The sequence below is a fragment of the Arachis hypogaea genome, chromosome 8 (assembly GCF_003086295.3).
Source record: "Arachis hypogaea cultivar Tifrunner chromosome 8, arahy.Tifrunner.gnm2.J5K5, whole genome shotgun sequence".
Lineage (NCBI taxonomy): Eukaryota > Viridiplantae > Streptophyta > Magnoliopsida > Fabales > Fabaceae > Arachis > Arachis hypogaea.
Genome location: NC_092043.1, coordinates 47491611 through 47505473, shown reverse-complemented (window position 1 = coordinate 47505473; position 13863 = coordinate 47491611). Strand labels below are relative to the sequence as shown.

The following is a 13863-nucleotide window of genomic DNA, read 5'->3' as shown; positions in this document are numbered from 1 at the left end:
TTTATTTTTTTATTCATTTTATTTTCTTTTTAAATATCATATAATTTATTATAATTTATACCAATTAATTAATTATAATTCATTATATCAGTTAGTTTAATTCATTAATTTATAATATATATGATAAAATATATCATTTGTTACTTATACGTTTATTTTTTTAAAATCTAAATCTGAATAATTATATTTTTATTTTTTGTTATGAACAAAATATTATTAATAATGAATAATAATTAACCACTCATACTTTTAATCAAAGTGTTTGGATAATTTTTATATTTATTAATATTAATTATTGATTATTTTTTCATAAATAAATTATATTATAATTTGATGTTATTTCATAATTGATTAATGTTCATGAAACTATGTTACTCTAAATTTTATATTTTATAAATATTTTATTTAAATATAATTTTTTACCATAAAAATGTATTATTTTTAATAATATCATAATTTTATTTATTTAATTATTCTAATTGAATATTTTATCAAATACTAATTAAAGTCATTCTTCCATTTGCTTTTACTAATCTATTTTCTAACTATTATATAAAATTAAAATCGTATTAATGAGTTTAATATTAAAGTTAATTTGGCTTTTTATTATTTAGAGTATTTTTCAATCAATAATTTTATACTCTTTACTTTTTTTTCAGTTTCATTTTGAATTTTAATTTAGTACTTAAAGGTAGTGAAATTCCATTAATACTGAAATAAAGTTACAAAAAGGTCCATAGGGTAGAATAAGTAAAATAATGTGATACCCACATTGCAATATCCAAATGAAACAACTTAGGATTTAAAATTTTTATCTTTCTCTTTCTCGCCGTTTATTATATTATCTATTCTATCTATTCTATTATATAAAATCGAATTTTTACCTTTAATGATAGAATCAACATAGCATGCTTCTGCTTTATTTTGTTTAACTCATTAAAGTCAATTCATTATGATGAATTAATTATATCAACTAATTGATTTGAATAGATATTTAAGTATCACACAATTTAAAATTATGTATATTAATTATTTGATTTAATTTTTATTATATATAAATTTAAGGAATAAATTAAAATAAGATAATTTATTACTTATTTAAATTGAATACAACAAATATAAATTAATTTAGTTAAAAATTTAATATTTTCTAATCTTCTATACACAAAAATGACAAAACAAAATTATAAAAATAATCTTTTTATCACTTTTGCTATTTTAATTTTATTTTCTTTGCTTTTTTTATGTATAATTTTATTTTATATTAACTTTGTTTATTTAATAATAAAATATACTCATATTAATTATATCATATAATAGAAATTTAACCCAAGTTCAAAATGCTAAAACAAAAAAAGAAAATAGTGGATATATGATTAGAGAAAAATGTATAATAATGACAAAATATACTAAAACTGTATTTTTTCTCCAACTAATAAAAGTGAGGTGTTAATTTCTCATGAATTCATTTTTTCTCTAAAATAAAATCACTATTTTCTTTTCTAAATTTATTTTAGAAAAATATATTTATTATAATTATATTACAATTAACATTTAACGAATAATGCATGATTATACTAATTTAGAGAAATATTTTTATTATAATTATATAAAATCAATATTTGATACATTATCAACTAATAAAAGTAAAGTGTCAATTCCTCATGAATTCATTTTTCCTCCAAAATAAAAGTACTATTCTCTCTTCTAAATTTATTTTAGAAAAATATATTTATTATAATTATATTACAATATTACAATTAGCATTTAATGAATAATGCATAATTATAATAATTTAGAAAAGTAAAATAAAGTCCAATAATTTATCTTCTGACTGCACACGTGTATAGAATAACTTTTAAGAATTAGTCATGTATAGTAAATACGATCGATAATTATAAAAATGTATACTAACATTGATATAATATTATTTCACGTATATGTTTTGCAGGCATCAAAGAAAAGTGTTGAGTTGTTTTTTAGTAGATTTAGATTATTTATTGTTTATTAGAGAATTTTATGCATTAGAATTCTCTAATAATTTCTTATTTATTTTGAGCTAATTTTGATATGTTCTTACTTGACAGTAAAACAATATATAAAACTTTGTTGGTGGGTCTAAATATTATTAAGTTATTTATGGTCACATTGAATATATATGTTTGATTTATCGAAAAAAGTAGATTACTAAAACCAATTAATAACTATTTTAGAGTTAATATATTTAACACTAGCTTAAGAAAAAACAAATAATACATAACATATATATTTTTATTAATCAAATTATTATAATTTAAATTAATTTTAACAAAATAATTTAAAATTATAATTTCAATTTTATCACGTGCATGGCACGGGTGATTAAACTTGTTATTAATCTAAAACACAAACCTTTTTATTTGGTTATCTGAAATTGAACAAATCAATTTTGTATTTGAATACTGCTTAAGATAAAATAATTTTTGTTTTCTTAGTTTGAACCTATTTATTTTTAAAATTTCATATGTTTATAATTTTTTAATTTATGAGTTACATCTATATTTCATTTTACAATTTTATGAATTATAATTTTACAACAATCTTTCGAATTAAGGTATAAACTACGAGTTTATTATCTTAAAGAAGAATGTACATTTTTTAAATAAAATAATTTTTTATTTAAATATCTCGCGAAAGAAAAGAGTGTCATTTTCTCTAAAAGTAAAAAATACTAGAAAGATAATAATACAAAATTAGTTTATTTAATTTAATATTTATAATTTTATATACTTACATCTATAATTATATGTCTATTATGTTTGAAATTATTTATTTATTTTAGTAATAATTAATAAATACAAAATAAAAAGTTAAACTATTTTACGATGATTTTTATTATTTTTCAAATATTTTTAAAAAATGAAGAGTAATTTTAACGACAATCCTCGCTTCATTCATAATAATGAAGTATTTATTCTTCTTTTCTTTTTTGCTTTTTCTTTCAGCTCACTACAATATTTCAGGACATAATTGCTTCATTTCCATTGTGGTTCAGCTTCTGCAAATTTTTTGTTCTCCTAATTTTCCACCTTATCTCGTAACTACAAAATGAAATTTAAAGTAGAGGCATATGAAATTTGATATTTTACTGCAGTTTATTTCAATGTTCACTGTAAGGAATTTCTTGTTGCCCTGATTTTTTATGTTGAAATTCTTATTGTTCTTGTTTTATGGTGCTTGGGTAGGTGAGAACTCAAACATAAGTGCAGTCTTCTTAGTTTGAAAAGTGCTGCTGCTGGTTTGAGGTGAGGTCATTGAAAGGCTAAGTAAGCAGTGTTGAAGTTTTGAAAGGATAATATAATGAAATAAGTTTTGAAGTTAGTTCAATGATAGAGTCCCACATCGTTAGATCAACCAAGCAGTGTTGCGCAAACCGACTATAAAAGGTTAACTAAGCAACGCAATGAAGCATACCTTTCTCGGCCTTTTGGCTAAGATCAAGTGTAGTATCTGTTCTTATCAGTTTAATATCTGATATGTGGGCCATTGGTCCACACGATATTAAATTTATTTTTTGAGGGGGATGGGCCATTACAGTAGCTTGCTACTGGGCCTGTCGAGCGTCGCCCAAGCCTTACACTGCTGCATGGGCCTGGCGCACCCCACCAAAACAAGTCAAAAATATGTTTGTCATTTTCAATTAATTAAATGATTTAGCATTTTCTCTTATGATGATATCGTTTAAGAGCCATGCACTAGAGCAAGCAGCCACAAGTAACACCCTACTCAAATGGGGGATTCTTCATGTGTTAAAGTGTGTTTTAGTGGTTTAATTACTCGGTCCCTATACTCTTTTCTGATCTTTTTGGGGGCAAAATACATAAATAAATTTTTAATTAATTAAATTATTTAGCATTTTCTTACTACGTTATCGTTTAAGGGGGCAAGCAGCCACAACTAACAACCCAGTAAGTTAGGGGGTTCTTTATTTAAATTGAAGTTTTATAATGGTTTAATTAGCTTCTTTTTTCAGACATTTTTTTTTTCGGGCAAGTTACATAAATAAAGAAAAATGCTATATATCTTCAGAAAATTTTTTTCCGTTGTGTATCCAGCCGTTATCCGTCGGTTATGGTCTTGTGGTTAACTAAGTTTAACCACAAACATAATAAAAATTAATTATAGTTAATATTATTCTAAATTTTATTATTTAATTTAATTAAATTTGGTACATAAAAAGGATTAGATATAGTTAATATTATTCTAAATTTTATTATTTAATTTAGTTAAATTTGGTACATAAAAAGGATTAGATGTGTCGTAATTACTCGACTATATAATACTCACAATTAGTTGTCATTCGGCTTTGGGATTGGGCCGCGAAACCTCGGCGTCATTATATAGTGTTACGATAAGCCAATAAATTTATTGCAAATAAACCACACACAAAACATTCGTCCAAGCCCAATATAGTTTTTAATTTTTGATAATCGAGAGGGGCCTAAGCCCAATATCCTTATATTATTCTAGAATCTTAGTGGAGTAGTTTGTGCTTGTTATTTCTGTTGGGCTTCAGCCCCTTTATTTTGCCAAAAAGTCCAACAATGATGGTGGCTTATTCCTCTTTCGTGTAATCCAGATCCTCTCTCCGATTCAATCGGAACTTGGAAATGATCCTTTTTTTTATTACTAAATCTAGGGTTTTGCTAGATAAGGTTAGCACTGAAAAACATAAGGATAGGAATAGGAAAATCTTAGTGTTTGAATTTTAAATTTTAAATTTTATTTAAAAAAAGTTAGAATTAGTGTTAAATTTTTTTGTTATATTTTGAATGGTAGTTTTTATTTTCTCTCTTCTTTATGCAGTTTTCTCTTCTTCTTTAGTTTATTTTCAGTTTATTTTTGTTGCTACTTTACTCACTTGCTTCGAGTGGGAGGCACTTTTTTTTTGTTTTTGCTAATAGTCGTATATATGAACATTATAATTTTATTCACATCTAATAAATTTATGTTCGAAAAAAAAAAGACAATATTATGGTAGTTATTAATATGTATTAATATATTGCACAAATAACAAAAATAAGAGTATTGATAATAAATAGATAGGTAAAAAATTGAATTTAATTTTATATTTTTAAAATTTCAGATGTTTGTATTTTTTTTAATTTGAGTCACATCTATTTTTTTTGTTTTACATCTTACTAATTACTATTTTGCAACAATCTTTTGAGTTAAGGTATAAACTATGAGTTCATTCCTTTGAAGAAGAGTGTATATATTTTAATAAAACTATGAAAGAATAAGAAAAGAAAAAATGAAAAAAATTGTACTTTATATTTTTTGATTGATTGAAATGTAAATTATGAAGATAAAACTATATATATATATATATATATATATATATATAGCATTAGCCTATAAAAGATAAAAACAAATAAAAATAACATAAGAACAAATAAAGATAAGATAAAATAAAATAATAAAGGCTAAAATCGTAACTGAATTTATATATTTTGTTGGGTTGAATTTGTGGGTCGCGAGACTTCTTTATTGCTGTCATGAATTAGTGGAAGAGTGGTTTAATACGTTCCCGCAAGCTGGTGAATGGAAGATGTCAATAATTCACAGTTTGGATAAGTTTCAATGAAATGATTGAGGAAGACGCGTGTGACGTAATGACATAGAGTGAGATGCGTGTGGCGAAGTTAGAGCTACCGACAGCAAAAATATAAAAGGAGATGCTGTGCTTGAGAGAGAGAGCAAGCAACGATTGCGTGGTACCAGACTACGATAAGCGTGATCTTTAGAAAATGCGATAAGAGTGCATAGAGCGCGATAAGAGTGTAGACGGAACTGCCGAACAAAAGGAAAAAAAGAACTACTGAAAAAAAGAAGTGCAGATGAAATTTTCGGAGGCGTAGACAGCACTGTCGGTAAAAAAAAAATTATATTTATTTTAAAAAATTATGGCTATAGTGAATGATCTATTTCAGATAGTAGTTATTTTCTGTTAAAACAAGAGTAACCAAAATTTTGAATAGATGTAATAAGGATTGGTCGGATCTTAGTTAAATTAAAAGATTGATTATTTATTGTACAACCAATGGATTTCAGTAAACTGATCAAAAACATTTTTGGTTTGATTGAAGGACAGGTGGTGTTGAAGAAGTTTAAGATTAAGGTTTTGAAAAGATAAACATTCCTGTTGAGTTTTATCATCAGTTGTTGCCACCTCTACAACTTTTATTTTAAGTTTCTGGCTTCTACTACAGCCAAGTCTGTGATTAAAAGTATTTGGAAAAGTATGTAATCTTATCTTTTCTCCTTTAAGTTCTGCCAATCTTTTCTCCCTTCCTTGTGTACCAATTTTTGCTTCGAGAATATTGGATTCTTTGCTTAATTCCTCCACTTATTAGTATATGGTTGCTTTCTGGCCAAATTAAACTTCCCTGGCATTATTCTCTGTGGTTCTTGTGTCTTGTGTTATGTTTGATTACCAATGTCATATTCTTTTAACTTTATAAATTCATATTTTGTAAAATATAAAGAAACACTTATTGGTAAATCCTGCAGTAAAAGTTATACCATATGCAAATTATCACTTAATTTTTATTGAAACTTATATTTTATTTGAAAGTTTACATGAAAATGAAGTTGCCGACCACACAAAAATTTAACATTTTCAGTATCTGACAGGATTGAACCAGCCCACATAGCAGTACAGATTTTACTTGGAATTTGAATTGAGCATCACCTTTTCTCTTTTGTAGAACATTAAATGGTTTGGAGCAACAATTTTGTTCTGACTTGGATAGCAAACCAGGACATGCTATACTTACAATAATGCTGATCAGTGTACAGGGCAACCCTCCACCACTATGCCCTTAGCTGTTGGACAAGTTGCCAGTGGACAATGCTCACCCTGTGTTCCCCACCATGAAATACTCTTGTTCTCCAAGCCTAATGCAAAGTAAAGAAGCACAGCCATGAAGGCAACTCCAGCATCAAGTGCTGCTGACAGGACATAGTTGTATCTCTGCCACCATTTCTTTCTATAGCGGAAGATGAAGTAGTTGAAGATTGTTCCAATAACAATCCAGGAATTGAAGTTCACTGCTGTTGCGGGTGGCATCACTGCAGTTGATCCCAAGAGGACTGGAAGGTTAATCAAGGGAATCCATGAATACTTGGGGAACACCTTATACAATAGCCAAAGAATTATAGGGCCCATTGCACCTCCAAAGAAAAACCAATTCAGTGCATGGTAGTCTGCTTTGGAACCAAAGATCTTCTTAGGTCCAACTAAACCCCAGATAACCGATGCATCGAAGAAAACACGGTCACCAGGACATGTCCATGGACTGCCGAGGGGAAGGTTTTCAGGATGACATATACCGTCCACTGAAGTCAGTAACCACCATGCTACACCAATGTTGATGGTTCCAGCAAGAATTGTACCAATGAACTATGTACATACACATGTTTTGACAAGTGAATTGCATTAGTTACTATAGAACAAAATGCTGAGCAACTAACTGAATTGAAGGTGAAGAAAGTGGGAATGAATTTGAAGAATATAATTAAATACCTGAACTAAGAACATTGATCTTGGAGGGATTTTCATGTAGTGGCCAAGCTTGAAATCAGCAAGGAAAGAGACAGCCTGAGCCATGCTAATATAACCATAGGTTTTGAAACACACATTTGCTATTGGTCTTCCAGTGTAAATAAGTCCAAATATATATTCAGTAATAATATTCAACCCTGGTGTCTGTGTAGAGAGAGAAAGAGCATGTAAGAATAATTAAGAGAGAAAATTTAGGAGATTTAGTATTTTTATTAAAAATTGGTCAATACTTAATCAACAAAAGAAATTGAATAATCTCATATTATTAAATATAATTTCAGACCATTAAAAATATTAATAACTAATTGATGACACTCCTTTAGTTAAGATCTTTAACAAGTTTGTCCTTGCATAAAAAGCATGGAAATAGATTACCTGGTTTGTGGTGGCAGTTATGATGCTGATTGGGAGAGTAAAAATAAAGGCCAAGGCAGAAGCAAATATAAGTCCCCACCAGGGCATCTGAACCTGTTCTTTCCCTAAGATGCATAGTAAGAGAGAAGCTAGAAGCGTCAAAGCCAGCAACACATAGAACCACCATGAAGGTATGTCTTTGTATCTTTTCATCAGTCTTGTGTGGATATCTTCTTTACCCTTGGAAGAAGCACGATATTTCCCCATAATCTCGCTAACAGAAAGAGCAGTGCAACATATATAATATATATGATGTGAAATTTGTAACACATAATAGATAATTAGCAACAAAGACACATATGTGTATGTATGTACCTTCCATAGAAGCAAACGACATGAGTAAGGGTGGCGGCTATAGTAGCAAATCCAAATCCATAAGTAAGAGAAAAAAAGACACTTAATTGAATAGGACCTTGCTTGTAATACTTTTCATAATCGATCTGAAACTTGTCATTGACAATAGCACGAATGTCATATTGTTGGCCTTGAGTGGTGAACAAGTCAGAGGAGAAGATGGGGAAGTTGTGTGCATTGTAGACATTGAAGGCCCAGTAAACAATAGGGATGACACCGTAGACAATGAGCGAATAGCCGATGAAGACGTTGACAATGGCGAAGAAGGGAGAGATGAGAGGACTGTACAAGAAGGAGGCGATGACAGTCCAGTCAAGAGTAAAGACTCCAAGTCCTAAGCCCTTCATCCCTGAGCCAATCTGCTGGGCAGTGATCGACTTGGGGAATGCCCAGCATATCCATGAAATGCTTGAGAGTGTGGAGAACAGGTAGCCGGGAACAATGTACCATGCAAAGCTGCCAGTACATAAAATTTTTTTAATTATAATTAATTATTATCAACGTTAAATTAATAAAAAAATAATTTAGATAACAATACCGAAAAAGAGAAACTTGGACGAGGGTGCTAGGCCACCACATCTGAGCTGGCTCTACCACGTATTTCCTTAGCAACCCTGCCCAGCCATATCCTAACACCTGCACCATTGGAGATTTATTTTAATTTGTTATCTCTCTTTAATTTATCATTACAATTCACAAAAAAAAAAAAACTAATTTTTCTAAAAGAAAACATATAAATATATCCGGATTGAACAAGGAAACAAATTTGTATTTATGTACTGATCGCGAAGCATGCCGGTAAGCGTCTTCCTTGTCTAGTGCATTGTTAAGTTGATGCTAAAAATATATAAAATAATTGAAATGATTATATATATTATTTTGTGTATTTATTTTTAGTATTTCAAGTGATTATAAGAAGTAAGAATAAATTAAAAAAATATTTTTATACCATATAAAATATGTGCAAAAATATATAAAAATTGTATAAATATTATATCTTGGACACCGAATTATCTATCTATTTATTTTTAAAAAAATTCAAATGTAATTATTTTATATAAAATTAATAGGTGAAACCTGTTAAATGATATATAGCACTTTGAGTCCCCACTATTATATTTTCCTTAGCTTGAACGCCAAAAGAACGGAGGACAAATTGCAAAACCCCTTGCTTCGGTATCTTAAATCAATTATTTTTAGTTTTTTGTTTTTTTTTTCCTTGACATAATGACATTGAAAAGGAATAAACACACAATGAAATAAATATTAAATAATATAAATTTTATTTAAGATTTGTTATTAATTAATAAATTATTATATGCATAGAATTTGAATCCCAATAAGACTAATAAATTAATCCTTAAATTAACCTAAATTAATTTGGTGAGCTAATAACTAATTATTTGTCACATATTAAAATTATTTGTTAGTAACCAATAAATTATTTCGTATATAAAAAGGATTAAGCGGAGTTAATTACATTCCATTCCCCGAAATTAAAAAGGCCATGCATGCAAAAAGAAAGCTGCAAACATTGCATTTCGAGTTCTAACTATGTCATTAACATAAATAAAAAATAAATGAAAGATTGTTGTAACCAGTCAGAAACCAAAAAGCAAATGAAAAGTGTAATAGAATAATATAGAGTAGTAAGGTGGTGGTGGTGGTGCCTGGGTAGAGATGATGAGAAGCCATGAAGCAAAGAAGGAGATCTTCCTCTCATAAAATACTTTGATGATGGTGACAATTGCGACGGCATAGGGTGAACCGGAGCCGAAGGCGCTACCAGCGTTGGCAAAGATGGTGATGAGGACATGCTCCTTCATGTTGAATGGTCCAGGGTTGAAGGAGAACTTCCAGGAGCCAATGCCGAACTCGGTGGTGGGGAGAACCGCGGCCATGAATTGACCGATGGGGAGGGTGGCTACCTGGACGGTGATCTGCGATATGATGAGTGGCTCCGTCCGGTAAGCAAAGAACTGGTTGAGAAATGATAGGAGGCAGCAAGAAAAGAGGCCAAGGGACCACATTCGGAATGTCCAAACTGGTTGGCTTGGATCATCACTGTTAGTAACTGTCAGTCTCACTTGCTCAATTGGTGACACTTCTTCTTCTCCTCCTTCTTCCTCTTTTTCTTTCTCCATAACCGTTGACATTTCTTCCCCTGCATTTCCCATATTCTCTTATGCTATTTATATTTTAAAAATTATTCTTATTCTAAATTTTTTATTTGACGGCAATAAAAACTTGAAGCGTTGTTCAAAGATTCCTGATGACGATGAGTTTGAGACTAATACTTAGCTTTTGCTATTGTTTCCTCCGCCCCCTCATATGTTGCCAATTTCCAGCTTTCTACCCATTAACATTAGGCCACCATTTATTTAATATATACATTTTTAGTTGTGTCTGCAATAATATTATTCCATCTATTTTGCCAGCTAGATGAAACGAAAACACGGGATGATCAACCGTTTTCCAACTAGGATTTGCACCAAAAGTGAAAACCATAGCTCCAGGAGGTCTCAGCGTAAAACAACCCATAACAAACTTATACTTTTCATGTACGGTATCATAGCCAAAGCCACAATATACTCTACGGTTTACTATGAACTCGTTGAAAGGCCATTTGAATGGAACGGATGGGGATACCGAACGGGTACTGGGATTGAACAATGTCTGAGTTTCTAAGGGAAAACCTTCTGTTTGATGATGCGACTTCGGTCAATCGGAAAGGGCGTGAATAGTGTAATTGACTGAAGCTGGTGATAAAGAACAGAAGGTTCTGAAATCATGATGGCGTCCCGTCCCTGATTCCAGCACACCAATGGCAGTGGCTGAGTTAGGGTTGAGCTTCGAAGGTGGTGCATGGCGAATTCATGGCTGAAGATAGATGAGGGAGTTCCATGAACGGCACATGCTCCTCTGTTGTAGGATCGGAGGACCCTCACTGAAAGCCTCTATAAGATTTCCGTACTCACCTCTTCTGGAAGTTCATCTTCATACTCATGACGTTTCATTCTCGTCATTGGAGAATTAGGGTTTCTGTTTTCCGTTCTCATGATTGGACATAGGGTTTCTGTTTCTTCTAGAACCTAATTTGGCGTGACATATATATACACGATAAAAACTCAGGTGAAATCCAGTTTAGGTGAACTTAATACTTTTAGTTTAAGAGTAAATGTATACAAAAAAGAATAAAAAATAATTTTTAGTTGATCTCAACTTAAAAAATTTAGATTATATAATTTAAAAGGTAGAATTTAGAATTTATAATTTAAAATTTAAAATTTGAAATTTAAAATAAACAAAATATTTTTAAAAAAATTAACGAATACTTGCTAAAAAAATAATTAATGTTGCTCACCCAAATCATTTAAATATATGATCGTTGATTAATTATTTTTTATGTATAAATATATATACCATAAAATGAATATTGCAATTTATTTATTTAGTTATTCCAGCAAGATTATTAGAATATCAAAGAAATTTCCAAAAATAGTAAATTACAATTCAACCATAACTAATATAAGAGAATATTAGAATAGACTTTTGCATTAATTTATAAAAAATATTAAAAGATTAAATATTAATTAAAAATAATATATTTTGTTCATCATCTAATATTATTCTAATCAATAGTTTTAAGACCACAATAATGTGAAGGTGAGACCAAGTTCTCATGGCAAAGGAAGAAAGACATCTCATAAGGAAAATACCCGTAAAGATAAACTAATTTGTTTTGACGTAAATTATACACAAATAAACTATCATCAGATTTATCCATGCTCCGTCATTATCCAGAATGTGCAAAACAGTATACACGTCGTGCAAACAGAATAAAAAAGACAATTATTGCGGAGTGACAACTGAGGCACTTGGGTGTAGTCAGAGCACCTTGCAACAATAGGCAGACACATTCGACCAAACGACTCTGTTTTCAAGTCGAAAGTAAGAACGAACCACTCAGTTTCATAATCTCTAGTACCAGTAGAATCATACACAAGCCAATTCGGAGTGCCGCTCACAAATATTCCATCTCCTTTGTCAGCTACGTGATACGGAAACACGGGATGATCAACAGTTTTCCAACAAGGATTTGCACCAAAAGTGAAAACTATAGCTCCAGATCTCACTTTGAAATCAGTTCTAAGAGACGAGGCACGACAACCCATAACAAACTTGTACTGGTCATGTAGAATATCATAGCCAAAGCCACGGAAAACAAGGTCTCCGCACTCGTCGGAGCACTCGAATGGAACGGATGGGGACACCGAACGAGTACTGGGATTGAAAAGAGTAAGAGTTTCGAAGGGAAAACCTTCAGACAGGCAGAGCAATCCGTTGCAAGATTCCCTGATGAATTTTCCGTCAGCCGGATGCGACACGAATGTTGACTGCTGGCGATAAAGATCAAGAGATTGTAAAGAGCAATGCATGATATCGTCCGTCAGTCTCCAGTCCTTCTAAAATTATTTATTTATTTAAGAATACTCAAGGAATACAAAATAAGAAAACAAATGCATTAAATAAACCCTAAAAAGTGTAAAAAAACTTTACTACAGCTGTTCGATTATAAAGAACAGAGAAAAATTGAAGAAAGTAACAATGAAGAAGAGAAGAGCATAAAAAGCATTGTTGAACAGTTGTCTGGAAATGAGAGTGCGAGATACGTGAATGCTGAGACGCAGACTTGAATATGTATGCCTTAGCGAGATGTGATAAGCACACCACTCAAACCAACTCTCTAATATGATAAGTGAACGTAGTTATATATGGTGTACGCGTGTCAAACTCTGAGAAGATGGGTCCCACATGGAGATGGTATTCCCACGATTCTAGGATGGTGGTTATCATATGTAATGACTAAACTATCCCTCCTGTAGCTTCTACAGCAAGTCAATCCTTTTCCCGCTATAAATATTCGATCAGATAATAAAAATCAAAGAAAAGAGGTCTTTTGGAGGAAAAAATATGACAATTTTTTTTTGTTGAATAAAAAATATTTTTTTTTTAATTTTTAGTTTTGGACCGAAAAATCAGATAAAATAAGAATGTTATGTTCAACTTCAAACTCATTTGAAGGTAATTGATAATAACGGAGTCCGCTAATTGATATGTATTCGAATCCTAAAAGCAGATAATTGATAATATGTTTTTATTGTTGATATTGTTGTTACTGTAATCAAGGAAGCGATATCAAATATATCTTTAGAAAAGTCAAAAGTGATTAAAACTGTAATTGTACATATTTGTAAATAATTTAAACGTAACAATAACAAGATAATATAGTACGATGATAATGTCGCAGTGATCATTGATCAAGAGAAAAATCCAAAAAAAACTCGAATCTTCAGGGCAATCGTCTAGATAGATTAAGATCCTCTAAAATAAAAAAGTTAATAAAGTAATAAAATAAAAAATCAATTTTAAATTAAAACAGTAAAATTCGTATATGATAAAAATTACAAAATCTTATCAGATTATAT

The 13863-nt window shown here is 30.1% G+C and overlaps 2 protein-coding genes and 1 non-coding gene across 3 annotated transcripts; 1 reads left to right on the top strand and 2 right to left on the bottom strand.

Moving 5' to 3' along the window:
- The first annotated feature begins 3449 nt into the window (after positions 1-3449).
- On the top strand, positions 3450-3645 carry LOC112708626 (U2 spliceosomal RNA). Its single transcript, XR_003156472.1, has one exon. It is a non-coding gene; the product is annotated as a U2 spliceosomal RNA (small nuclear RNA).
- A 2999-nt stretch (positions 3646-6644) lies between these two features.
- On the bottom strand, positions 6645-10494 carry LOC112708476 (oligopeptide transporter 4-like). The gene is made up of 6 exons (XM_072200106.1): positions 10045-10494; positions 8875-9010; positions 8318-8834; positions 8075-8234; positions 7568-7750; positions 6645-7444 (listed from the first exon to the last, which is right to left on the bottom strand). The coding sequence occupies exons 1-6, from the start codon at positions 10402-10404 to the stop codon at positions 6830-6832; spliced, it is 1971 nt and encodes a 656-aa protein (XP_072056207.1). The 5' UTR covers positions 10405-10494; the 3' UTR covers positions 6645-6829.
- A 1659-nt stretch (positions 10495-12153) lies between these two features.
- Positions 12154-12813, bottom strand: LOC112705450 (F-box/kelch-repeat protein At3g23880-like). The gene has a single exon (XM_025756279.1). It carries the CDS (start codon positions 12811-12813, stop codon positions 12154-12156), a length of 660 nt encoding a protein of 219 aa, XP_025612064.1.
- Positions 12814-13863: the final 1050 nt, after the last annotated feature.